This window comes from Salmo salar, chromosome ssa19 (assembly GCF_905237065.1).
Source record: "Salmo salar chromosome ssa19, Ssal_v3.1, whole genome shotgun sequence".
In the NCBI taxonomy this organism is placed as follows: domain Eukaryota; kingdom Metazoa; phylum Chordata; class Actinopteri; order Salmoniformes; family Salmonidae; genus Salmo; species Salmo salar.
This window is the reverse complement of record NC_059460.1, coordinates 69,195,553-69,222,713: the sequence shown is the minus strand read 5'-3', so window position 1 is coordinate 69,222,713 and position 27,161 is coordinate 69,195,553. Positions and strand designations below refer to the sequence as shown.

The following is a 27,161-nucleotide window of genomic DNA, read 5'->3' as shown; positions in this document are numbered from 1 at the left end:
TGATTTTAACTTCCTTTCGGGCCTAACAACCCCCGGGCCAATATATCCAACAAAACACCAAAACAAAACACCGGCTTCTTCGGCATTATCACTTAAACACTGTCAATCGATTCCACGCCAGTAGTTTATCTGATCCTAATTTCATTCCGCCACAATCCCAGCATGCTGCTGTCTACTATTTGTTCTAGTTGCAAATCCATTTCCGGTTCCTTTCCCCGCCAGCTGCGTGGTTTTGCTAAGCACGCACCTTTGTTCGAGATTGGACATATCCTAACATGTCGTACCAAACCGAAGAAACCGAAGAAGTACATACCTATTTTATGTTCTACAGTTTATTTTAGGTTATAGCGCGGTAACCTAATGTTGGCTATCCTCACCGGCTCATTACGAAGTGGAGGACGCCACATTAACTAGCTTACTATAGTTGCTAACATTAGCGACATAGTTACCTAAGTTAGCTAGGCGGTCGATTTGATTATATTTTTTCAGATACTCACAAATAATTGTTGCTTTTCATGTGCTTACTAGTGTTTGTTATGAATTAGCCAGTTAGCCAGTCATCCAGTTGGCGAAAACCACATATCTTACCTTGCCTACGTAACGCGCAGCTAACGTTAACTCATGGTGGAGTAATACTTGTCTGTCTGGTTGGCTTCTGAGTGATTTGTTATATCAGATAAAAATATGTGCTGTTATCACATTGAATAGCTTTCAGAAGAAAAATACCCTAAACGTTTAGCCGTCATTAGTTATTTAGCTAGCTAAGTATGTTGACATTTTAATGACCCTGGTTTCACCAACTAGGATTTGGACTTGATGACTGCTTGTTAGTTAAAGAGGACAGTCTTAACATATGTCATGTTTTTCATAATTGACATACTTTTCCATCTCTCCACAGTATGACCCCTATTCCTACACAAATGATGATTATCTCCATACTGGTGAGTGTGTCGTTTTGTCTAGATGTTTGAGTGCATAAACTAGACACTCAAATGTCAGGCATGTGTTTGGTGTGTAGTCACTACATACACTTCCCTCCCCCATCAGTTAATTGTACCACAACATAGACACCAAAAAAATAGAATCGCATCAATGATTCTATGGTAGAAACTTATTGCGCATATCCCACCATTACTGTTTCAGTGCAACACTATTCCTTAACTTCTCTGGGAGATGTGGGACGCTAGCATCCCACCCGCAGGACACACTAGTCAACAGCCAGTGTAATAGCAGGGCGGCAAATTCAAAACAAAAATCTCATAATTCAAATTTCTCATAACTATTAACCCATTATAAAGATACACTTCTCGTTAATCCAACCACATTGTCTCGATTTCAAAAAGGCTTTACGGCGAAAGCATAACATTAGATTATGTTAGGACAGCGCCGAGACAAGAAAAACCACAGCCATTTTCCAAGCAAGGAGAGGCGTCACAAAAACCAGAAATACAGCTAAAATTAATCGCTAACCTTTGATCTTCATCAGATGACACTCCCAGGACTCAATGTTACACAATAGATGTATGTTTTGTTCGATAAAGTATATATTTATCGAAAAACACCATTTTACATTGGCACGTGATGTTAAGAAATGTTTTGCCTCCCAAAACTTCCGGTGAATGAGCACATCAATTTACAAAAATACTCATCATAAACGTTGATAAAATTTACAACAGTTATTGAAAGAATTATAGATACACTTCTCCTTAATGGAACCGCTGTGTCAGATTTCAAAATAGCTTTACGGCGAAAGCACATTGTTCAATATTCTTAGTACAGAGCTCAGCCAACAATTCTATGTTACCCGCCAAGTTCTGGAGTCAACAAAACTCAGAAATAGTATTATAAATCTTCACTTACCTTTGTTGATCTTCGTCAGAATGCACTCCCAGGACTTCCACAAGAAATGTTTGTTTTGTTAGCTAAACTCCAAATTTATGTCCAAATACCTCAGTTTTGTTCACGTTCAGATCACTATTCCAAAGGCATAATGCGCGAGCGCAAAACCCGAGACGAAAAATCAAAAAGTTCCATTACCGTTCGTAGAAACATGTCAAACGATGTTTACAATCAATCCTTAGGGTCTTTTTAACAAATCTTTGATAATATTCCAACCGGACAATAGCGTATTCATTACAGAGGAAAAAGAAGGAACGGCGCACCTGCGTAGTAAACAACTAATTGGTCTCAGGCATTCCACAGCTCTTATTCTCTCCCCAGTAACAGCATGAAACAAGGTTCTAAAGACTGTTGACATCTAGTGGAAGCCTTAGGAAGTGCAAAATGACCCCACAGACACTGTAGTTTGGATAGGCAATCACTTGAAAAACTACAAACCACTTCCTGGTTGGATTTTCTCTCAGGTTTTTGCCTGCCATATGAGTTCTGTTATACACAGACATCATTCAAACAGTTTTAGAAACTTCATAGTGTTTTCTATCCAAATCTACTAATAATATGCATATCCTACCTTCTGGGCCCGCGTAGCAGGCAGTTTAATTTGGCCACGTTATTCATCTGAATTTCCGAATACTGCCCCCTGTCACCAAGAAGTTAACCTCACCCTTCCTCAATCTTCTTGCAGGTGACCCTAAAGCTGACCTGGCCTACGAGCGCCAGTACGAGCAGCAGACCTACCACGTCATCCCAGAGGTGATCAAGAACTTCCTGCAGTACTTCCACAAGACCATCTCAGACCTCATCGACCAGAAGGTGTACGAGCTGCAGGCCAACCGTGTGTCGAGCGAGAGCATTGAGCAGAAGATCTATGAAATCCAAGATGTCTACGAGAACAGGTACTCCGTCTTTTCTGTAGTTATCGTAACATTAAAACACTAGGGCTGTCCCTTGACAAAATAAATCTTATACACATCCTATGTGTTTTAATAAAATCAACTATATATGCATTCTGATGCTTATAGGGGCACTTATGTTCAAATAAGACACAAATAACTTGAGGGAGCCAGAGATCAAGATAACCAGAAGCAAGAAACCTTAACCGCCCTGGGCGGTCAACAGCCAGTGGAATCGCATGGCGCGAAATACAAATACCTAAAAAATGCTATAACTTCAATTTCTCAAACATATGACTATTTTACACCATTTTAAAGACAAGACTCGTTAATCTAACCACATTGTCCGATTTCAAAAAGGCTTTACAGCGAAAGCAAAACATTAGATTGTCAGGAGAGTACCCTGTCAAAAATAATCACACAGCCATTTTCAAAGCAAGCATATACACTGCTCAAAAAAATAAAGGGAACACTAAAATAACATATCCTAGATCTGAATGAATGAAATAATCTTATTAAATATTTTTTTCTTTACATAGTTGAATGTGCTGACAACAATCACACAAAAATAATCAATGGAAATCCAATTTATCAACCCATGGAGGTCTGGATTTGGAGTCGCACTCAAAATTAAAGTGGAAAACCACACTACAGGCTGATCCAACTTTGATGTAATGTCCTTAAAACAAGTCAAAATGAGGCTCAGTAGTGTGTGTGTGTGTGTGTGTGTGTGTGTGGCCTCCACGTGCCTGTATGACCTCCCTACAACACCTGGGCATGCTCCTGATGAGGTGGCGTATGGTCTCCTGAGGGATCTCCTCCCAGACCTGGACTAAAGCATCCGCCAACTCCTGGACAGTCTGTGGTGCAACGTGGCGTTGGTGGATGGAGCGAGACATGATCTCCCAGATGTGCTCAATTGGATTCAGGTCTGGGGAACGGGCGGGGCCAGTCCATAGCATCAATGCCTTCCTCTTGCAGGAACTGCTGACACACTCCAGCCACATGAGGTCTAGCATTGTCTTGCATTAGGAGGAACCCAGGGCCAACCGCACCAGCATATGGTCTCAAGGGGTCTGATGATCTCATCTCGGTACCTAATGGCAGTCAGGCTACCTCTGGTGAGCACATGGAGGGCTGTGCGGCCCCCCCAAAGAAATGCCACCCCACACCTTGACTGACCCATCGCCAAACCGGTCATGCTGGAGGATGTTGCAGGCAGCAGAACATTCTCCACGTCGTCTCCAGACTCTGTCACATGTGCTCAGTGTGAACCTGCTTTTATCTGTGAAGAGCACAGGGCGCCAGTGGCGAATTTGCCAATCTTGGTGTTCTCTGGCAAATGCCAAACGTCCTGCACGGTGTTGGGCTGTAAGCACAACCCCCACCTGTGGACGTCGGGCCCTCATACCACCCTCATGGAGTCTGTTTCTGACCGTTTGAGCAGACACATGCACATTTGTGGCCTGCTGGAGGTCATTTTGCAGGGCTCTGGCAGTGCTCCTCCTTGCACAAAGGCGGAGGTAGCGGTCCTGCTGCTGGGTTGATGCCCTCCTACGGCCTCCTCCACGTCTCCTGATGTACTGGCCTGTCTCCTGGTAGCGCCTCCATGCTCTGGACACTACGCTGACAGAAACGGCAAACCTTGCCACAGCTCGCATTTGTGTGTGTGTGTGTGTGTGTGTGGTATGTATATATGTGGTATGTATATATGTGTGTGTGTATGTGTATATGTGTGTGTGTATGTGTATATGTGTGTGTGTATGTGTATATATGTGGTATGTATTTGTATGTATATATGTGGTATGTATTTGTATGTATGTATGTATGTATATATGTGTGTGTGTATATGTGTGTGTATTTGTGTGTATGTATGTATATATGTGGTATGTATGTGTATATATATGTGTGTGTGTATATATGTGGTATGTATGCATGTGTGTAAGTATATATGTGGTGTGTGTGTGTGTATACACATATATACACATGCACATATATACACATGCACATATATACACATGCATACATACATATATACATACACACATATATATAAATACACATACATACACGTGTATATATATTTGTATATATGTATGTGTATATATATATATATATACATACACACATGCATACATATACACATACATACATACACACATACATGCATACACATGCATATATATATATATATATACACATGCATATATATATATATACACATGCATATATATACACATGCATATATATACGCATACATATATACACATGCATACACACATACATACATACATATATATACATACACATATATACATACACGTGTGTATATATGTATGTATATATATACATATATATACACACATGCATACATATACACATACATACACACATACATACATACATACATATACACATACATATACACATACATACATACATGCATACATACACACATACATATATATACATACATACACACATATATATAAATATATACACATAAATATATACACATAAATATACACCTGCAACATCCTCCAGCATGACCGGTTTGGCGGTGGGTCAGTCATGGTGTGGGGTGGCATTTCTTTGGGGGGCCGCACAGCCCTCCATGTGCTCGCCAGAGGTAGCCTGACTGCCATTAGGTACCGAGATGAGATCCTCAGACCCCTTGTGAGACCATATGCTGGTGCGGTTGGCCCTGGGTTCCTCCTAATGCAAGACAATGCTAGACCTCATGTGGCTGGAGTGTGTCAGCAGTTCCTGCAAGAGGAAGGCGTTGATGATATGGACTGGCCCGCCCGTTCCCCAGACCTGAATCCAATTGAGCACATCTGGGACATCATGTCTCGCTCCATCCACCAACGCCACGTTGCACCACAGACTGTCCAGGAGTTGACGGATGCTTTAGTCCAGGTCTGGGAGGAGATCCCTCAGGAGACCATCCGCCACCTCATCAGGAGCATGCCCAGGCGTTGTAGGGAGGTCATACAGGCACGTGGAGGCCACACACACTACTGAGCCTCATTTTGACTTGTTTTAAGGACATTACATCAAAGTTGGATCAGCCTGTAGTGTGGTTTTCCACTTTAATTTTGAGTGTGACTCTAAATCCAGACCTCCATGGGTTGATAAATTGGATTTCCATTGATTATTTTTGTGATTTTTGTTGTCATCACATTCAACTATGTAAAGAAAAAAGTATTTAATAACATTATTTCTTTCATTCAGATCTAGGATGTGTTTAAGTGTTCCCTTTATTTTTTTGAGCAGTATACATACATATATATATATGTACATACATACATAGACTACTCCTCTACAAATGTTCCGTACTCGTACACAAGCATGACAATTTATCCATACACACACTCCGCAGCTGGGACTTGCGTCCCCCTAGGGATCGATCCTACACGTATCCTACCCTACACTGTAGTATCACTCATGGATCTCTCATAAAACTAGCTCCACTTGGGACCTATCCTTATGGAACCTACCCTACGCCATATATTTACGATTGGTCGTAACACAATGGGACTACCGAATAAGCTTAGGCTTTCTAGGTCCGTATTCTATTATTGTTCAATATACGGTTCTTATCTCCCCAAGATGTCAGAATGAGTGGTAACGGGTGTAGGAACTGTGCCTACCTTGTTTCTTTGTGCCTGCTCCACTGATTTGGACTCTCCAGTTCAACTGTAAATCGTGGTGAATAATGCCGACAACGCCAACTGTTCATATTTTTAAACAACACAATGTTTTTACTTAGGAACAGTTCAGAAATCAATATTTGGTGAATTTCATAGTTATTCCAATCACAGCTTTCTGTGGGACTAGAGGAAGGTCCTCCACCAAATTTCAGTGGGTGTGAGATCTGGAGAGGCCTTCAAGCTAAAGTGTCACACTGAATTTGGTGGAGGATCTGTGATGATCTGGGGGTGCTTCAGCAAGGCTGGAATCGGGCAGATTTGTCTTTGTGAAGGACACATGAATCAAGCCACGTTCAAGGTTGTCCTGGAAGAAGACTTGCTTCCTTCTGCTCTGACATTTATTCAGGTATTGCCCCTATGTAGCTTACTTCTGGTCACCTGTTCAGGAATGGTTAAAAAATCACTTAAAATTAACCTTTAATATAAGTGTTGGGCAATTTGGAAAGCCATAGTCAGTCAATAATACAATAATACTCGTAGGAAAAGTTTACATCTTTAGCTCATCTGTGGATACTATGCAATTAGAAAGGTTCAAAATGTATGTAAAACATCACAGCACATTTTGAAAAATATATGGCACATGGAAACCAAACCAGGGTAGTCTGGTGAGTGGCTGAGGGATGGGATTAAACAATTTGTTTGGTAATGTATTTATTGATTGCTGTATATAAAAGTACCATGTATGTAAAATGTAGCAGAATAGCTGCTACATTTGTCTTCCGAAGTGTTAAAAATAAAACTCTTCCTGGAGCTGGCAGCCCGGCCAAACTGAGCAATAGGGGAGAAGGGCTTTGGTCAGGGAGGTGACCAAGAACCCGACGGTCACTTTGACAGAGAGCCAGAGTTCCTCTGTGGAGATGGAAGAACCTTCCAGAAGGACAACCATCTCTGCAGCACTCCACCAATCGGGCCTTTATGGTAGAGTGGCCAGACGGAAACCACTCCTCTGTAAAAGGCACGTGACAGTCCGCTTGGAGTTTGCCAAAAAGCGCCTAATGGACTCTGACCATGAGAAACAAAATTCTCTGATCTGATGAAACCAAGATTGAACTCATTGGCCTGAATGCCAGGCGTCATGTCTGGAAGAAACCTGGCACCATCTCTATGGTAAAGCGTGGTGGCGTTATCATGGTGTGGGGATGTTTTTCAGCACCAGGGACTGGGAGACTAGTCAGGATCGAGGGAAAGATGAACAGAGGAAAGTACAATGAGATCCTTAATGAAAACCTGCTCCAGAACCTCAGACTGAGCACGACAACGACTCTAAGCACACAGCCAAGACAACTCAGGAATGGCTTCGGGACAAGTCTCTGAATGTCCTTGAGTGGCCCAGCCAGAGCCCAGACTTGAACCCGACCGAACATGTCTGGAGTGACCTGAAAATGGCTGTGCAGCGCCCAATCCAACCCGACAGAGCTTGAGGATCTGCAGAGAAGAATGGGAGAAACTCCCCAAATACAGGTGTGCCAAGCTTGTAGCATCATACCCAAGAAGATTCAAAGCTGTAATCGCTGCCAAAGGTGCTTCAACAAAGTACTGAGTAAACACTCAGAATACTTATGTAAATGTGATATTTCAGTTTATTTTTTTAATACATATGCTTGCAAAAATGTATAAATACCTGTTTTTGCTTTTTCATTATGGGGTATTGTGTGTAGATTTATCAAGATTTAATCCATTTTAGAATAAGCCTGTAACGTAACAAAATGTGGAAAAAGTGAAATGGTCTGAATGCTTTCTGACTGCACTGCAAACAATTCACACAATGAATGTGCACAACTTGGCAGGAGAGTGCATTCTGGAGAGAGACGTGTATTTTAGCCACACTCCCCTTGTGCTGTGCCCACCCCGCGGCCATCGTGTGTGTGTGTGTGTGTGTGTGTGTGTGTGTATATATGCTACTGCTCGGCCCAAAAAAATTCTCAATCGACCAGTCGACTAATTGGGGTCTGTCATTTTAAAATACAAGTTTAAAGTTTTCATTTTACACATTCTCCCCTCTCTCCTCAGCTGGAACAAGCTGACAGACCGCTTCTTCAAAACGTCTCCCTGGCCAGAGGCTGAGGCCATCGCTTCCCTCGTTGGAAACGGTGAGTGCGCCAGTCTACTGCTGTTTCTCCTTCCAGTTTGGGCACAAGCCGGTTCAGATGATCGTGGACACGAGTGGTGGTAGTAGTTAGTAGTACCAAGTAGAAGACATTATTATCTCTCCGGGGTTAATTGGTTTTGCTGCAGAATCATATCCAAAAACAGACATCACACAAGAAGTGTGACAAAATAATGTGGACCACACATTTATTGAACATAGTTGCTGGAGTGAAAAAAGTTCAACTTATTATAGTGTGGCATGCAGTAGTAACATGTATCCTTTTCAAAAATGCTATGGCAGCATGAGTGAATGTCTTTATTTGTTGTTTTTTGCAACGGTGGAAAGAGAAATGTGGACCTGATGGTAGGAGTTTAAACTTTAAACAGGATGTAGTGTCCATTAGTGTTCTCTGCTTTCTTTAGAGCTGTTTGCTTATAGAGTGGAGACCATGTGGTTCACAAATTGGTTGCCGCCTCTGTAGAATATTCATGTTGTTGCTGTTCTCCATTGACAATGAAGTGGGAAGAATGCACAGGTTGTTTGTCATGAGTCTTGCCTTGGAAGCAGAAAAAAGCGATTTCCGCTCAGTGGGCCAGCTGCACTCAAAATGGTCTATATTGTAAAAATGTGTTATTTGGTTTTAATTTAGGGTTAGGCATTAGGGATTGAAATGTGGTTAGGGTTAAAATCAGATTTTATGCCTGTGCCAGCTGTTGACCACTGCAGAGCTGCCTCCAGGCCAAGATTCATTACAATAAATGCCAGCAAGCGAAGAAGGCAAAGAATGTTGTGCCATTCTATCTTGTTGCGCTTGCTCACTGTTGCTGTTGGCCCATTCAGATGCTGTGTTCCTGATCCTGTATAAGGAGTTGTACTACAGACACATCTATGCTAAAGTCAGTGTGAGTATCCATCTATCCTGCCACAGAAACATTGTTTAACCCCTATCAGCTTTAAAATATAAACCTTACATCTCCTGTCCTGGATGAATTTAATCCAATGGATATACAGTGCACAGAACTATAATAATATCACTACTTGGAAGACTTTACTTAAATAATGCTTTTGTGTTCTTTGACCATTAGGGAGGACCCACTCTCGACCAGAGATTTGAGTCTTACTACAATTACTGCAACCTCTTCAACTACATTCTAAGTAAGTCTGAGTACTAAATATTTTCTGTCTTAATATATTTTCATAATACACTGTGTTACATTGGATGTTTTCAATGCCTCAATAAGCAGGTATATATTGTTCTATATAGATGCAGATGGACCTGCCCCCTTGGAGCTGCCCAACCAGTGGCTCTGGGACATAATTGATGAATTCATTTATCAGGTAAATTAACATAGTTTGGTATGTTGTATGTGTATTAGTTTTTCAGCTTCAAAATGTACACTACCGTTCAAAAGTTTGGGGTCACTTAGAAATGAACTTGTTTTGAGAAAGAAAAGCAATTTTTTTGTCCATTAAAATAACATCAAATTGATCAGAAATACAGTGTAGATGTTAATGTTGTAAATGACTACTATAGCTGGAAATGGCAGATTTTTTTAATGGAATATCTACATATGTGTACAGAGGCCCGTTATTAGTAACCATCACGCCTGTGTTCCAATGGCACATTGTTAGCTACTCTAAGTTTATCATTTTAAAAGGCTAATTGATCATTAGAAAACCCTTTTGCAATTATGTTAGCACAGCTGGAAACTGTTGTTCTGATTATAGAAGCAATAAAACTGGCCTTCTTTAGACTAGTTGAGTATCTGGAGCATCAGCATTTGTAGGTTCGATTACAGGCTCAAAATGGCCAAAAACAAAGCACTTTCTTTGGAAACTCATCAGTCTATTCTTGTTCTGAGAAATGAAGGCTATTCCGTGCAAGAAATTGCCAAGAAACTGAAGATCTCGTACAACGCTGTGTACTACTCCCTTCACAGAACAGCACAAACTGTCTCTAACCAGAATGGGAGGAGTGGGAGGCCCGGTGCACAACTGAGCAAGAGGACAAGTACATTAGTGTCTAGTTGAGAAACAGATGCCTCACAAGTCCTGAACTGGCAGCTTCATTAACCTGTCAAGGTATAGGGGGCAGTATTTTCGATTTCGGATGAAAAGCGTGCCCAGAGTAAACGGCCTAATACTCGGGACCAGAGTCAAATATTTGCAAATTATTAGAAGATTTGGATAGAAAACACTCTAAAGTTTCCAAATCTGTTTGAATGATGTCTGAGTATAACAGAACTCATATGGAAGGCAAAAACCTGAGAAAAATACAAGCAGGAAATGAAAATCTGGTTCCTGTAGTTTTTTTCAAGTCATTGCCAATCGAACAAACAGTGAGTTAGGGTTAATTTTGCACTTCCTAAGGCTTCCACTAGATGTCAACAGTCTTGAGAAAGTTGTTTGAGGCTTCTATGGTGAACAGAGAGCCAACAAAGGAAGTTGGAAGTTGGTGACCCAGGGAATGGCATCAGTTCATTTGCGCGCTTTCACGCGAGAGTTAGCTGTGTTCCAAAACGGTTTTCAAGACACTGGAATCGTGCGATTGAAAAAGGCCCTAAAGATTGATGCTATACAACGTTTGACATGTTTGAACAAACATAAATATAACTTTTTTGACTTTTCGTCGTGACATTTTCCTCGCGCGTCCTACATTTTGAGTAGCTAACTGAATGCGCAAACAACATGGCGTTATTTGGACATAAATTAATAACTTAATCGAACAAAACAACATTTATTGTGGACCTGGGATTCCTGTAAGTGGCTTCTGATGAAGACTATTAAAGGTAAGTGAATATTTATAATGCTTTTTATGCATTTAGATGACTCCAAAATGGCGGCTATCTGTAATTGCCTGATGTATTTTTCTGAGCGCAGTACTCAGATTATTGCAAAGTGTGCTTTCCCAGTAAAGTTAGTTTGAAATCTGTCAATGCGATTGCATTGAGATATTAATCTATAATTCTTTGAATAACAGTAATTTTTTTTATGACGAGTATTTTTGTAGATTTGTGCTGATTCACCGGAAGTTTTGGGGAAATACATTTTCTGAACGTCACGCGCTAATGTAAAATGGGGTTTTTGGATATAAATATGAACTTGATAGAACAAAAAATGCATGTATTGGTTAACATAATGTCCTAGGAGTGTCATCTGATGAAGATTGTCAAAGGTTAGTGCATAATTTTAGCTGGTTTTCTGCTTTTGGTGACGCTTGTCCTAACATAATCCTAACATAGTCTATGTACTGTCCTAACATAATCTAACTTTATGCTTTCGCCGTAAAGCCTTTTTGAAATTGGACAACATGGTTGGATTAAGGAGATGTTTATCTATAAAATGGTGTAAAATAGTTGTATGTTTGAGAAATTTGAATTATGACATTTTGTTGTTTTTGAATTTGGCGCTCTAATTTTTCACTGGCTGCACGGTGGGTGGGACTCTAGCCTCAAAAAGTTAAATAGTGCCCGCAAATCACCAGTCTCAACGTCAACAGTGAAGAGGCGACTCCGGGATGCTGGCTTTCTAGGCAGTTGCAAAGAAAAAGCCATATCTCAGATTGGCTAATAAAAATAAAATATTAACATGGGCAAAAGAACAGACACTGGACAGAGGAACTCTGCCTAGAAGCTCAGCATCCCAGAGTCGCCTCTTCACTGTTGACGTTGAGACTGGTGTTGTGCAGGTACTGTTTTATGAAGCTGCCAGTTCAGGACGTGTGAGGCATCTGTTTCTCAACTAGACACTAATGTACTTTTCCACTTGCTCAGTTGTGCACCGGGGCCTCCCACTCCTTTCTATTCTGGTTAGAGCCAGTTTGCGCTGTTCTGTGAAGGGAGTAGTACACAGCGTTGTACGAGATCTTCAGTTTCTTGGCAATTTCTCGCATGGAATAGCCTTTATTTCTCAGAACAAGAATAGACTGACAAGTTTCAGAAGTTAGATATTTGTTAACCTCTTACATCTAGACGTTCCGCTAGCGGAACACCTGCTCCAATATCCAATGATAGGCGTGGCGCGAATTACAAATTCCTCAAATACAAAAACTTCAATTTTTCAAATTTATGACTATTTCACAGCATTTTAAAGACAAGACTCTCCTTTATCTAACCACACTGTCCGATTTCAAAAAGGCTTTACAGCGAAAGCAAAACATTAGATTATGTCAGCAGAGTACCCAGCCAGAAATAATCAGACTACCCATTTTTCAAGCTAGCATATAATGTCACAAAAACCCAGAAGACAGCTAAATGCAGCACTAACCTTTGATGATCTTCATCAGATGACAACCCTAGGACATTATGTTATACAATACATGCATGTTTTGTTCAATCAAGCTCATATTTATATCAAAAACCAGCTTTTTACATTAGCATGTGACGTTCAGAACTAGCATACCCCCCGCAAACTTCCGGGGAATTTACTAACAATTTACTAAATTACTCACGATAAACGTTCACAAAAAGCATAATTATTTTAAGAATTATAGATACAGAACTCCTCTATGCACTTGATATGTCCGATTTTAAAATGGCTTTTTGGTGAAAGCACATTTTGCAATATTCTAAGTACATAGCCCAGCCATCACGGGCTAGCTATTTAGACACCCGGCAAGTTTAGCCTTCACCAAAATCAGATTTACTGTAACAAAAATGTTATTACCTTTGTTGTCTTCGTCAGAATGCACTCCCAGGACTGCTACTTCAATAACAAATGTTGGTCTGGTCCCAAATAATCCATCGTTAGATCCGAATAGCGGCGTTTTGTTTGTGCGTTCCAGAAACTATCCGAAATGGTAAATCAGGGTCGTGCGCATGGCGCAATTCGTGACAAATTTCTAAATATTCCATTACCGTACTTCGAAGCATGTCAACCGCTGTTTAAAATCAATTTTTATGCAATTTATCTCGTAAAAAAGCGATAATATTCCAACCGGGAATCTCCTTTTCGGCAAACAGAGGAAAAATCACAAAGACGGGGGCGGCCAGGGCACGCGCCTAAGCCCACAGTCCCTTGATCGGCCACTTGACAAAGGCGATAATGTGTTTCAGCCTGGGGCTGGGATGACGACATTCAGGTTTTTCCCGGGCTCTGAGCGCCCATGGAAGACGTAGGAAGTGTCACGTTAGAGCAGAGATCCTTTGTAAAAGATGGAGATGGCAAAGAAGTTCAAGAAATGGTCACAGGCCACTTCCTGTAAAGGAATCTCTCAGGTTTTGACCTGCCATTTGAGTTCTGTTATACTCACAGACACCATTCAAACAGTTTTAGAAACTTTGGAGTGTTTTCTATCCAAAGCCAATAATTATATGCATATTCTAGTTACTGGGCAGGAGTAGTAACCAGATTAAATCGGGTACGTTTTTTATCCAGCCGTGAAAATACTGCCCCCTAGCCATAACAGGTTAATGGCCATTTTGAGCCTGTAATCGAACCCACACAAGTTGTGCTAACATAAATGGAAAAGGGTTTTCTAATCTTCAATTAGCCTTTTTATAATCAAACTTGGATTAGCTAACGCAATGTGCCATTGAACACACAAGTGATGGTTGCTGATAAAGGGCCTGTAGATATTCCATAGAAAATCTGCTGTTTCCGGCTACAATAGTCACTTACAACATTAACAATTTCTACACTGTATTTCTGATCAATTTGATGTTATTTTAATGGACCAACATTTTTGCTTTTCTTTCAAAAACAAGGACATTTCTAAGTGACCCCAAACTTGTGAACAGTTAGTGTACTTTTCTGGCAATTTTTTTCATCTATGGCATTCATTTGGTACCCCTCTGTCTTGAAGCTGCATTGACACATGGAATTGTGACTGCATTTGAATAAGAAGTTAACAAGTTCACTCTTCTTCCCCAACCAGTTCCAGTCGTTCAGCCAGTATCGCTGCAAGACAGCCAAGAAGTCTGAGGAGGAGATTGAGTTCCTGAGGAACAACCCCAAGATCTGGAATGTCCACAGCGTTCTAAACGTGCTCCACTCGCTGGTGGACAAGAGCAACATCAACCGCCAGCTGGAGGTCTACACCAGTGGAGGTAAAGAAGTTACAGCTGTAGATGCATTGTATATGCATTGATGTATTGTTGCATATCGTTATAACAATATATTGTTTGTAGTGATATATATTATGACATTATAACGATATATAATTTGTAGAAAAAATATTTGGACATTGTCTTACACCACATTCTTCTCAGTGATCAATACTGAATGGTTGATGCAGTCCATGGTTCCTGTGCGACAGCTCTAACAGGTTGTGTTTTGTGTCGCAGGCGATCCAGAGAGTGTGGCTGGCGAGTATGGCCGTCATTCCCTGTATAAGATGCTGGGATACTTCAGCCTGGTGGGGCTGCTGAGGCTACATTCTTTGCTCGGGGACTACTACCAGGCCATCAAAGTCCTGGAGAACATCGAGCTCAACAAGAAGGTACACTGGCCACTGTGTAGTAGTACTGTCGATGTTCGTACCATACAGTAGAAGATGCATCTACAAATCGATTCAAATGTGTTAGTCACGTACACATATTATACAGATGTTATCATGGGTGTAGTGAAATGCTTACGTTCCTAGCTCCAACTGTGCAGAAATAACTAACAATAGGAAAGGAATATAGGAATATTAGAACGAGCAATGTCAGGGTTCGGAATATAAATATATGTATATGATGGTGTGTGTTATGGACAGTATATGAATCGAAAAGGTGTGCACAGCAGTAGTTATATAGGATGAGCCTTAACTAGAATACAGATATATACATATGAAGCAGGGTTTCCGTTTGGAAAATGTGGTGCTGGATAACGTGACCGGGAAGATTTTAATTTTCCGGACCCATATGCACCCATTAGGGTGTCCACCCTCGGTGCTCAGAATGACAGAAATCACATTTAGATTATGGTAATGCATTTTAACAGAACATGCAGCTCATGTAATGAAACAGCCAATAAAACATTTTCTAACATTTGTCAAAATACAATTCGCGGGTGAACACCTTTCTAAAAAGGGCACATGAGAAAACACCATTCTAAACAGTGCACCTGATAGCAGTTACATATGTGACTGTGGTGAAAATCTCAGTTAAAAACTTAAGAGGGGGAATCTAAAGATGCAACAACTAGGATGGGTTGCTAATAAGACTAGGATTGTGCCTTTGGCTTCTGGACAAAGAAAGAAAGTTGATATGAAAACAAATATAACAGGACATAAATGGCAATGCTGTGGGTCTAATAGAAAAGTACATGGAAATACATTTGCCAAAATTATATAATTACTCCTGTGTATACAGAAAGAAATAAAACAATTCAAAATACTTCACCAGAAAGAAAGCATGACTTAGCCACAGAGGAATCAAGGATCATTATCTAATTAAATTACATTTCTGTGGATTGTTTCAAATCACAAGCACGTAGGCCTACGTCTATTTGGAAAGCCTGAATTATTGAGTTGTGGGTGTCAGTGAAAAACATCTAAAATATGTGTGAAGATAATGTCTAGGGTATAATTTAAAATGTTTAGACAAGACGTAGGGCGATGGTGCTTGGCTAAGATATCGGTGAGTCTCTCCAGAATGGCTCAGCTGTCTCCCGCCATTTCTTGCGCATTCATTGTGTGAATTGTTTGCCCTTTGATAAATAAATACAGTATGTAATGGGGAATAGATTTGTATGTCACCAGTAGTAAATGTAATGTTAATCTACATAAATTAACAAGCTTATGTAACCAAATTATGTATTAATTACAAGTCATTTACCGTTCGCATTCTCAGAGTGGAAATGTTTTCAGAGTTCACAACCTGCTGCAGTTGTGAGAAACAAGTTTTGGTTTATTTCATAACCATAATTGTAAAGGTTTGTGTACTTTTTCATTTTGTCTCTTGTTTGGAGTGCTCCATGTGAGCAATGAGCATGTCTGGTTTCTCTGAGCACGCATAAATACCTGGCCAATTGCAGGGAAATGTAGGAACGTTTTTTTTTTAAACAACCATTGTGAATGATATATTAAAACTCTAGTTCCTCAGTACACTATTTTTAAAAAATCGTTCCAACAAGCCCCCCCCGATAATCACCACTCTGTGTGAAAGAGCTATGGAAGTTATAGTTGTACTACTGCATTGGCCTATAGGCTATGAGTTCCATGCGCTCATTTCTTTAGCACCAATGGATCACGGTATGTCAATGTGTCCATATGGCAGAGGCTGGTAATCTTGACTTGACTTTTAGATATTTGTAATTCTAATTCAGATTTTTATGATTAACCTGTTTGGGATGGGGGCAGTATTTTCACGGCCGGATAAAAAACGTACCCGATTTAATGTTGTTACTACTCTTGCCCAGAAACTAGAATATGCATATAATTAGTAGATTTGGATAGCAAACACTCTAAAGTTTCTAAAACTGTTTGAATGGTGTCTGTGAGTATAACAGAACTCATATGGCAGGCAAAAACCTGAGAAGATTCCAGGCAGGAAGTGGCCTGTCTGACAATTTGTAGTCCTGATGTTGCATCTCTATCGAAATTACAGCATCTGTGCTGTTACGTGACACTTTCTAAACCTGAGAAGATTCCATACATGAAGTGCCACTTTCTAAGGCTTCCATTGGCTCTCTAAAGCCTTTAGAAAGCGGAATGACGCGTCTCCTGTCTCTGGGCAAAGTATAGGAGCAGAGTTTGTAAGTGGCCTGCCTGGGGACAGTGAGTCTGGAGATGTGCGTTCACGAGACTTCGACATTTTCTTCTTTCACTCTTTGAATGAATACAACGTTGCCCGGTTGGAATATTATCGCTATTTTACGAGAAAAATAGCATAAAAATTGATTTTAAACAGCGTTTGACATGCTTCTAAGTATGGTAATGGAATATTTTGAATTTTTTTGTCACGAAATGCGCTCGCGCGTTACCTTTCGGTTAGTGACCTGAACGCACGAACAAAACGGAGGTATTTGGATATAACTATGGATTATTTCGAACCAAAACAACATTTGTTGTAGAAGTCCTGGGAGTGCATTCTGACAAAGAACAGCAAAGGTAATCCAATTTTTCTAATAGTAATTCTGAGTTTAGGCTGCCCCGACGTTGGCGGGTCTGAATAGCTAGCCGAGCTATGTACTCAGAATATTGCAAAATGTGCTTTTGCCAAAAAGCTATTTTAAAATCGGACATAGCGATTGCATGAAGGAGTTCTGTATCTATAATTCTTAAAATAATGTATGTATTTTGTCAACGTTTATCATGAGTAATTTAGTAAATTCACCGCAAGTTTTCGGTGGGTATGCTAGTTCTGAATGCTAATGTAAAAAGCTGTTTTTTGATATAAATATGAACTTGATTGAACAAAACCTGCATGTATTGTATAACATAATGTCCTAGGAGTGTCATCTGATGAAGATCTTCAAAGGTTAGTGCTGCATTTAGCTGTGGTTTGGGTTTTTGTGAAATATATGTTTGCTTTGAAAATGGCTGTGTGATTATTTGTGGCTATGTACTCTCCTGACATAATCTAATGTTTTGCTTTCGCTGTAAAGCCTTTTTGAAATCAGACAATGTGGTTAGATTAACGAGAGTCTTATCTTTAAAATGGTGTAAAATAGTTGATTGTTTGAGAAATTTGAGTTGTGGTATTTTAGTTGGTTTTGTATTTCGCGCCGTGCGATGCCATTGGCTGTTGGCTAGGGGTTCCGCAGGCGGAACGGGGTTCCGCTAGCGGAACGTCTAGATGCAAGAGGTTAACCACGTGACAATGATTTTGAGAAATGAACACGTTATTGAAATGAAACTGTTCCATGAAAACATGCATATAAAAATCATAACTGGAACGGTAGAAATGGTAGGATAAATTTGTAATCTTCCCCTAACTTGAAACTCACATGCTGCCCATGAAGTCTTTATAAAATAATTGCCTCCACATTTCCGTAGTTAGATTTTGCCTATAGGCTACTTTGCCTATAGGCTACTTTGAAGCAAGGCACATGCCTCATAATATGAAATAAGACATTCACGTTTAAAATAAAGTACGTTTTTTTAAATACGTACTACCTCCAGCTCATATTGTAAAGTGGTGTGAGGCGCACTTCAATTACTAGTTGAAAAGTCAAAATAGGCTCTATGCTGTGGGTGTCTGATAGTCGTCATGCATTTTATTTATCAAAAAGCTAACGAAGATGCACACGGAACAATGTAATTCACCCAAAAAATAAATATAAAAATTAATCTATGTCAAATGTATTTCCATCAATTAATAAAAAGCATTCTTTAACAGTTTTTTTCTTCTTCTCCTGGACATTTTGGCTGGCAACAGTTTAATTAATCGGCTTTTCATATAATTATTTTCGGCCAAGTGGTTAGAGCGTTGGGCCAGTAACCGAAAGGTTGCTGCATCATATCCCCGAGCTGTAAACATTATTAAAGTGACCTGTGTTCAATGACTATGTACATAGGGCAGCAGTCTCTAGCGTGCAGGGTTGAATACCGGGTGGTAGCCGGCTAGTAAGTTACCAAAGTTCAGGGCAGGGTACTGGTCTGAGGCCGGCTAGTAGTGACTATTTAACAGTCTGATGCCCTGGAGATAGAAGCTGCTTTTCAGTCTCTCGGGTCCCAGCTTTGATCTACCTGTACTGTCTCCGTATCTATCCCCAAATGCCCACTCTCTGATATTGACAGACCTACGAATTAAGGTGTGGGCCTTAACTGTTGAGACCCGTCTATCTATATTTCTACTCCATATTTCTCTCTCCAATTCCCTATTTGTTCTAACCCAGTCACTTCCCTCTACTTTATATTTAATCTTTCTTAGAGTATGTACTCTCGTGTGCCTGAGTGTCAGATCACCACCTACTACTACGTGGGCTTTGCCTACCTGATGATGAGGAGGTACCAAGATGCCATCCGTGTCTTCGCCAACATCCTACTCTACATCCAGAGGACCAGGAACATGTTCCAGAGGTCCACCTATAAATATGAGATGGTCAGTGACAATGTTTGTGCGCATGCACCTTCAGGACTGCCGCACAGAAGAAATGCCAGCCCGCGCAGATGTTGATATTGTTAGCAAATTATTGCCATGTTATAGCTATTTCTTTGTTCAGCCATGGGGGAGTGATTGCTTCCAACAATTGCTTCCTTACTTTCTTTGAATAGTAAGTTTGGCAAAGAGCTTTGTTTTTGTCTTAAAGGGGTATTTTGAGACGCACTTGAATATGAAAATAAGCTAATAGGCAGAGGGTATAGCCTACATTCTGATTCTGTATATGGTAATAATAATGATAATTTTTATTTTGTAAAGTGTTTTCTTGCATCATAAAATTCAATTTCCAGTCACGTATTAGGCCGGTGGTGTTAACAGACCATTTTCTATTTTTAGACATGTGACTTGAGCTTTCAGACAACTAAAAAGAAAAAAGGTTCATGTCAAGCCCTGCGTAATGTTTTTACATCTAATAGAATAGGCCAACATTGAACACCATATAGGCTGAAATCAATAGCTATTTCCATATGAAAATGTTATGGGATGCATTTGATCCCTTGTTTTTGTTAGTAGGGCACTGATGGGCCTAATAGGCCCAAATAGCCTCAGTAGTTTACTTGGCAAATGTCTAAAATTAACTGGAAGCGAGTACAGGCTCCGTGTTCACAGTAAATGCACGCAGGAAGTTGCACAGAATGCTCACAATGTTCAAGTTTCTGCTCACAAGACTTACAATGTTCTCAGTGGTAGATTTTTTTTGGGGGGGATATTGATCAGTGGGCCTAACCTGTGATAACTACATTACTGATTATGATTGACATCTCCCCCTCAGAGCTGGGTGATGTTCATTAGGGCACATAATGGAAAACGTTTTAAAATGAACACGACCCTGGTAATTGGTTGAGTCACTTCTTCCTGCTCCTCCAGATCAGCAAGCAGAACGAGCAGATGCACGGGCTGTTGGCAATAGCTCTGACCATGTACCCCATGCGCATCGACGAAAGCATCCACACCCAGCTCAGGGAGAAATACGGAGACAAGATGCTTCGCATGCAGAAGGGGTGAGCGAGAGAAAGTCTACACTTCCTACCACACTGTGGGAACTAGGGGCTAGAGGGATTTATAGGTCCAAGCCCTATGTGGAGATCTGACAGACAGGATTTGTTTGGTCTAAGCAATATAGTGAAACTTCCACCTGGCTTATCAGAGGGTGAGGTGAAGCTATTACCATATTGCTTACTTGCACCTGTCAAATCCACTCAGCTCGCCACAGGTGCATAGGGCGTAAGGATCTACAGTTCGATTTTGAATTGGGCCATAGTTGGTGTTTGAGACTTGACTGACATGACTTTGACCTCAGAGACCTGCAGGTGTTTGAGGAGCTCTTCAGCTTCGCCTGTCCCAAGTTCCTGTCCCCGGTGGTGCCCAACTACGATAATGTGCTCCCCAACTATCACAAGGAGCCCTTCCAGCAGCAGCTCAAGGTGTTCGCTGAGGAGGTGCAGCAACAGGCCCAGCTCTCTACCATCCGCAGGTAACGAGTTATCTCTGAGAGTCGGGTGAGCTGCTACAGTCAGTTAAGTTCAGCACTTCCCTGTTTCAATTTGTTTCAAAATATTGCTCCCTACTGAACACAACCCAGCTCTCTAGCATTGCTCTCTAACATGGTTCCTTGGTTTCCCCCTCTAACCTCACCCTGCTCCATCTCTCTGCTGTACAGTTTCCTGAAGCTCTACACCACCATGCCTGTGGCCAAGCTGGCAGGGTTCCTGGACATGACTGAGCAGGAGTTCCGCATCCAGCTTCTGGTCTTCAAACACAAGATGAAGAACCTGGTGTGGACCAGCGGCATCTCTGCCTTGGACGGAGAATTCCAGTCCGCCTCCGAGGTCGACTTCTACATCGACAAGGTGTGTTTGTGTGTGTGTGTGTGTGAGATGTGTCGTTACGCAGAGCCCACTCACCTCGTTTTAGATTCTGTTTAACCTGTCTGGGAACGTGGGACGCTTGCACCCTAGTCTACAGCCAGTGGAATTGCGTCGCGCGAAATACAAAACCTCATAAATGCTACAACTTCAATTTCTCAAACATATGACTATTTTACACCATTTTATAGATACACCTCTCCTGAATCGAACCACGTTGTCCGATTTCAAAAAGGCTTTACAGCAAAAGCAAAACATTAGATTATGTTAGGAGAGTACCCTGCCAAAAAAAATCACACTCCCATTTTCAAAGCAACTAGATGCATCGCAAATACCCAAAACACAGCTAAATGCAGCACTAACCTTTGACAATCTTCATCAGATGACACTCCTAGGACATCATGTTACACAATACATGCATTTTTTGTTCGATAAAGTTCATATTTATATATAAAAACAGCATTTTACATCGGCGCGTGGCGTTCAGAAAATATTTTCCCTCAAATGCATCCGGTGAAGCAGCGCTACAATTTACAAAATTACTATTCGAAAACATTGTTAAAATGTAATATAGTCATTCAAAGAATTATAGATTAACATCTCGTGAATGCAACCGCATTGCCAGATTTAAAAATAACTTTACTGGGAAATCACACTTTGCAATAAACGACGTGGTATGCTCAGAAAAATAGGCTAGGCGATACATGTTAGCGCCATCTTGGAACCATCTAAAATCAAATATACTATTGTAAATATTACCTTTGATTATCTTCATCAGAAGACACTTCCAGGAATCCCAGGTCCACAACAAATGTTGTTTTGTTCGAAAAAGTTAATAATTTATGTCCCAATAGTTCCTTGTTAGCGCGTTCCGAAGGCTACTCATAATGTACTGAAGCGCGCGGGACTTGTCGTCACGAATGTGCAAAATAATATATATTTACGTTCGTTCAAACATGTCAAAAGTATAACATAAATCTTTAGGGCCTTTTTCAACCAGAGCTTCAATAATATTCAAGGCGGACGATTGCATTGTCTTACTAAACGTTTCGGAACAAAAGGGTTCCCATGGGCGCCCGCGTCATAGTAGTAATGGCCCTCCCCCTGTGACCAACTTCCCAAACCTCTCTTTGGGTCAGTTTCTACCATAGAAGACTCAAACCACTTTGTAAAGACTGTTGACATCTAGTGGAAGCCTTAGGAAGTGCTAAATGATTAATAAGTCCCTGTGTGTTTCAATGGCAAAGCTTGAAAGTGATTCCACACACCAGATTTCCACTTCCTGTTAGGATTTGTCTCAGGGTTTTGACTGCCATATGAGTTCTGTTATACTCAGACACCATTCAAACAGTTTTAGAAACTTTGGAGTGTTTTCTATCCAAATCTACTAATTATATGCATATTCTAGTTACTGGGCAGGAGTAGTAACCAGATTAAATCGGGTACATTTTTTTTATCCGGCCGTGCAAATACTGCCCCCTATACCCAAAGGGTTAACCTCTTACATCTAGACGTTCCGCTAGCGGAACACCGCTCCAATATCCAATGATAGGGCGTGGCGCGAAATACAAACTCCTCGAAAATCCGAAAACCTCCATTTTTCAAACATATGACTATTTTACACCATTTTAACCTCTGGGCTAGGCGGGACGAATTCGTCCCACCTACGTAACAGCCAGTTGAAGCCTGTGGCGCGATTTTCAAAACCTTAATCCTATTACTTCAATTTCTCAAACATATGACTATTTTACAGCTATTTAAAGACAAGACTCTCGTTAATCTAACCACACTGTCCGATTTCAAAAAGGCTTTACAACGAAAGCAAAACATTAGATTATGTCAGCAGAGTACCAAGCCAGAAATAATCAGACACCCATTTTTCAAGCTAGCATATAATGTCACAAAAACCCAGAAGACAGCTAAATGCAGCACTAACCTTTGATGATCTTCATCAGATGACAACCCTAGGACATTATGTTATACAATACATGCATGTTTTGTTCAATCAAGTTCATATTTATATCAAAAAACAGCTTTTTACATTAGCATGTGACGTTCAGAACTAGCATACCCCCGCAAACTTCCGGGGAATTCGCAAACATTTTACTAAATTACTCACGATAAACGTTCACAAAAAGCATAACAATTATTTTAAGAATTATAGATACAGACCTCCTCTATGCACTCGATATGTCCGATTTTAAAATAGCTTTTTGGTGAAAGCACATTTTGCAATATTCTAAGTACATAGCCCAGGCATCACGGGCTAGCTATTTAGACACCCGGCAAGTTTAGCACTCACCATAATCATATTTACTATTATAAAAGTTTGATTACCTTTTGTTGTCTTCGTCAGAATGCACTCCCAGGACTGCTACTTCAATAACAAATGTTGGTTTGGTCCAAAATAATCCATCGTTATATCCGAATAGCGGCGTTTTGTTCGTGTGTCCCAGACACTATCTGAAATGGTAAATCAGGGTCGTGCACATGGCGCAATTCGTGACAAAAAAATCTAAATATTCCATTACCGTACTTCGAAGCATGTCAACCGCTGTTTAAAATCATTTTTTATGCCATTTTTCTCGTAAAAAAAGCGATAATATTCCGACCGGGAATGTCCATTTAGCTAAACAGAGGAAAGTAAACAAAGCTTTCGGTCGACGCGGGCACGAGCCTGAGTCTCACAGTACTGTAACCAGCCACTACCCAAACGCGCTACTTTTTTTCAGCCAGAGCCTGCAAAGCCACGATTCAGCTTTTTACCGCCTTCTGAGACCCTATGGCAGCCGTAGGAAGTGTCACGGGACAGCTAAGATCCTCACTCTTCAATAAACAGAGACAAGAAGAACGACACCTTGTCAGACAGGCCACTTCCTGAATGAAACCTTCTCACATTTTTGCCTGCCAAATGAGTTCTGTTATACTCACAGACACCATTCAAACAGTTTTAGAAACTTTAGGGTGTTTTCTATCCATATGTAATAAGTATATGCATATTCTAGTTACTGGGTAGGAGTGGTAACCAGATTAAATCGGGTACGTTTTTTTATCCGGCGGTGTAAATACTGCCCCCTAGCCCTAACAGGTTAAAGACAAGACTCTCCTTTATCTAACCACACTGTCCGATTTCAAAAAGGCTTTACAACGAAAGCAAAACATTAGATTATGTCAGGAGAGTACCCAGCCAGAAATAATCAGACACCCATTTTTCAAGCTAGCATATAATGTCACAAAAAACAAAACCACAGCTAAATGCAGCACTAACCTTTGATCTTCATCAGATGACACTTCTAGGACATCATGTTATACAATACATGCATGTGTTGTTCAATCAAATTCATATTTATATCAAAAACCAGCTTTTTACATTAGCATGTGATGTTCAGAACTAGCATTCCCACCGAACACTTCCGGTGAATTTACTAAATTACTCACGATAAACGTTCACAAAAAACATAATTATTTTAAGAATTATAGACACAGAACTCCTTTATGCAATCGCGGTGTCCGATTTTAAAATAGCTTTTCGGTGAAAGCACATTTTGCAATATTCTGAGTAGATAGCCCAGCCATCACGGCTAGCTATTTTGACACCCAAGTTTGGTACTCACCAAACTCAGATTTACTATAAGAAAAATTGGATTACCTTTGCTGTTCTTCGTCAGAATGCACTCCCAGGACTTCTACTTCAACAACAAATGTTGGTTTGGTTCCAAATAATCCATAGTTGTATCCAAATAGCGGCGTTTTGTTCGTGCGTTCAAGACAATATCCGAAGGGTAACGAAGGGTGACGCGCGGACGCGTATCGTGACAAAAAAATCAAAATATTCCATTACCGTACTTCGAAGCATGTCAAACGCTGTTTAAAATCAATTTTTATGCGATTTTTCTCGTAAAATAGCGATAATATTCCGACCGGGAGTCGTTGTTTTCGTTCAAAGACTGAAAATGTAAAATGGCCTCTTCACGTGCATGCGCGCACCCGTCTCATTGTTCTCAGATCGACCACTATCCAAATGCGCTACTGTTTTTCAGCCAGAGACTGCAGAGTCATCATTCAACGTTCTGGCGCCTTCTGAGAGCCTATGGGAGCCTTAGAAAGTGTCACGTTACAGCAGAGATCCTCTGTTTTGGATAGAGATGACAAAGAAGGCCAAGAAATGGTCAGACAGGGTACTTCCTGTACAGAATGTTGTCAGGTTTTGGCTTGCCATTTGAGTTCTGTTATACTTAGACACCATTCAAACAGTTTTAGAAACTGTGGAGTGTTTTCTATCCAAAGCTACTAATTATATGCATATTGTAGTTTCTGGGCAGGAGTAATAACCAGATTAAATCGGGTACGTTTTTTTATCCGGCCGTGAAAATACTGCCCCCTATCCATAACAAGTTAATGTAGTAACTCGACAATATGGAATTTACTCTTTGGACATAATGTTGTGAAGTAACCTGTATTCCCTGTCTGTTATGTGCCTGCAGGACATGATCCACATTGCAGACACCAAGGTGGCCCGCCGCTATGGCGACTTCTTCATCAGACAGATCCACAAGTTTGAGGAGGTGAGAAATTATACATTTTCAAATTACTTTACAGCAGTATTTCCAGTTAGCAACAGTCTTTGTTTACCGTTATCATAGAATTTCTGTTACATTGCAGACATTTGCTTCTGTATTTTATTAATATATATTTTTAAGTCATAGAATAGGAAAGTTAAAGTAATTGAATTTGGTTTATTCCAGGAAAAATGTAAAATAAATGTTTACTCAGTTTGTACTTGTGTTATTCGCCATGCAGTTGAACAGAACGCTGAAGAAGATGGCTATGAGTGGAGCCAGCACCATTGCCACAGCTGCCACCACAACCACCCGGGCCACATGAGTCGGACCTCTGATTTACAGCCGCTAATCTGGCCTACCTGGCTCTCTTTCTTGGCTCTGTTGATCCTCCAACAGAACGATCGATAATGCTTTTTTAAATTTAACAATAAAGGATGAAGTGGTGAGCTAAAAGACATGTGTTGTTGGGTTGCACATGGAGTCATTGTGATAATTTATATTATCAAATGGTTTGTACTGTGATTTTAGTACCTTTCTCAAACAGTACAATAGTTAATCAGCTAAATCAGAACCACTAGATGGCAACATTTAGCTATCAATATCTTTACTCTCAAAAGTGCCACCAGTTATTTATAGGACTTCAGTTTTGTATTATAATTTATTTCAACTGCTATGAGATTAGATATTAATTTACACTGAACAAAAATTTAAACGCAACATGTAAAATGTTGGTCCCATGTTTCATGAGCTGAAATAAAAAAACATCCCAGATATTTTCCATACGCACAAAAAGCTTATTTCTCTCAAATTTTGTGCATGTTTGTTTACATCCCTGTTAGTTAGCAATTCTTATTTGCCAAGATAATCCAGCCACCTGACAGGTGTGGCATATTAAGGTGATTAAACCGCATGATCATTACACAGGTGCACCTTGTGCTGGGGACACTGAAATGTGTTTTGTCACACAACACAATGCCACAGATGTCAAGTTGAGGGAGTGTGCAATTGGCATTTTGCAGCAATGTACATCAAGAGATGTTGCCAGATAATTTAATGTTAATTTATCTACCATAAGTTGCCTCCGTTTTAGGGAATTTGACAGTACGTCCA

The 27,161-nt window shown here is 40.4% G+C and overlaps 1 protein-coding gene across 2 annotated transcripts; it reads left to right on the top strand.

Annotated features, from left to right (window-relative positions):
- The first annotated feature begins 172 nt into the window (after positions 1-172).
- Positions 173-26,824, top strand: if3ei (Eukaryotic translation initiation factor 3 subunit E-interacting protein). 2 transcript variants are annotated; one of them, XM_014159245.2, is made up of 15 exons: positions 173-305; positions 899-941; positions 2,585-2,795; positions 8,516-8,595; positions 9,435-9,490; positions 9,680-9,749; positions 9,859-9,932; positions 14,470-14,641; positions 14,879-15,033; positions 19,394-19,564; positions 20,492-20,625; positions 20,925-21,098; positions 21,285-21,474; positions 25,974-26,054; positions 26,290-26,506. In XM_014159245.2, exons 1-15 carry the CDS (start codon positions 276-278, stop codon positions 26,371-26,373), a joined length of 1,725 nt encoding a protein of 574 aa, XP_014014720.1. In that variant the 5' UTR covers positions 173-275; the 3' UTR covers positions 26,374-26,506.
- Positions 26,825-27,161: the final 337 nt, after the last annotated feature.

Bases quoted from the DNA above. Each gene is read 5' to 3' on its own strand.
- if3ei (XM_014159245.2), top strand. From the start codon at position 276: ATGTCGTACCAAACCGAAGAAACCGAAGAA. The intron at 2,796-8,515 runs GTACTCCGTCTT...CTCTCTCCTCAG, and splicing joins CAAGATGTCTACGAGAACAG to CTGGAACAAGCTGACAGACC. The intron at 14,642-14,878 runs GTAAAGAAGTTA...TTTGTGTCGCAG, and splicing joins GGAGGTCTACACCAGTGGAG to GCGATCCAGAGAGTGTGGCT.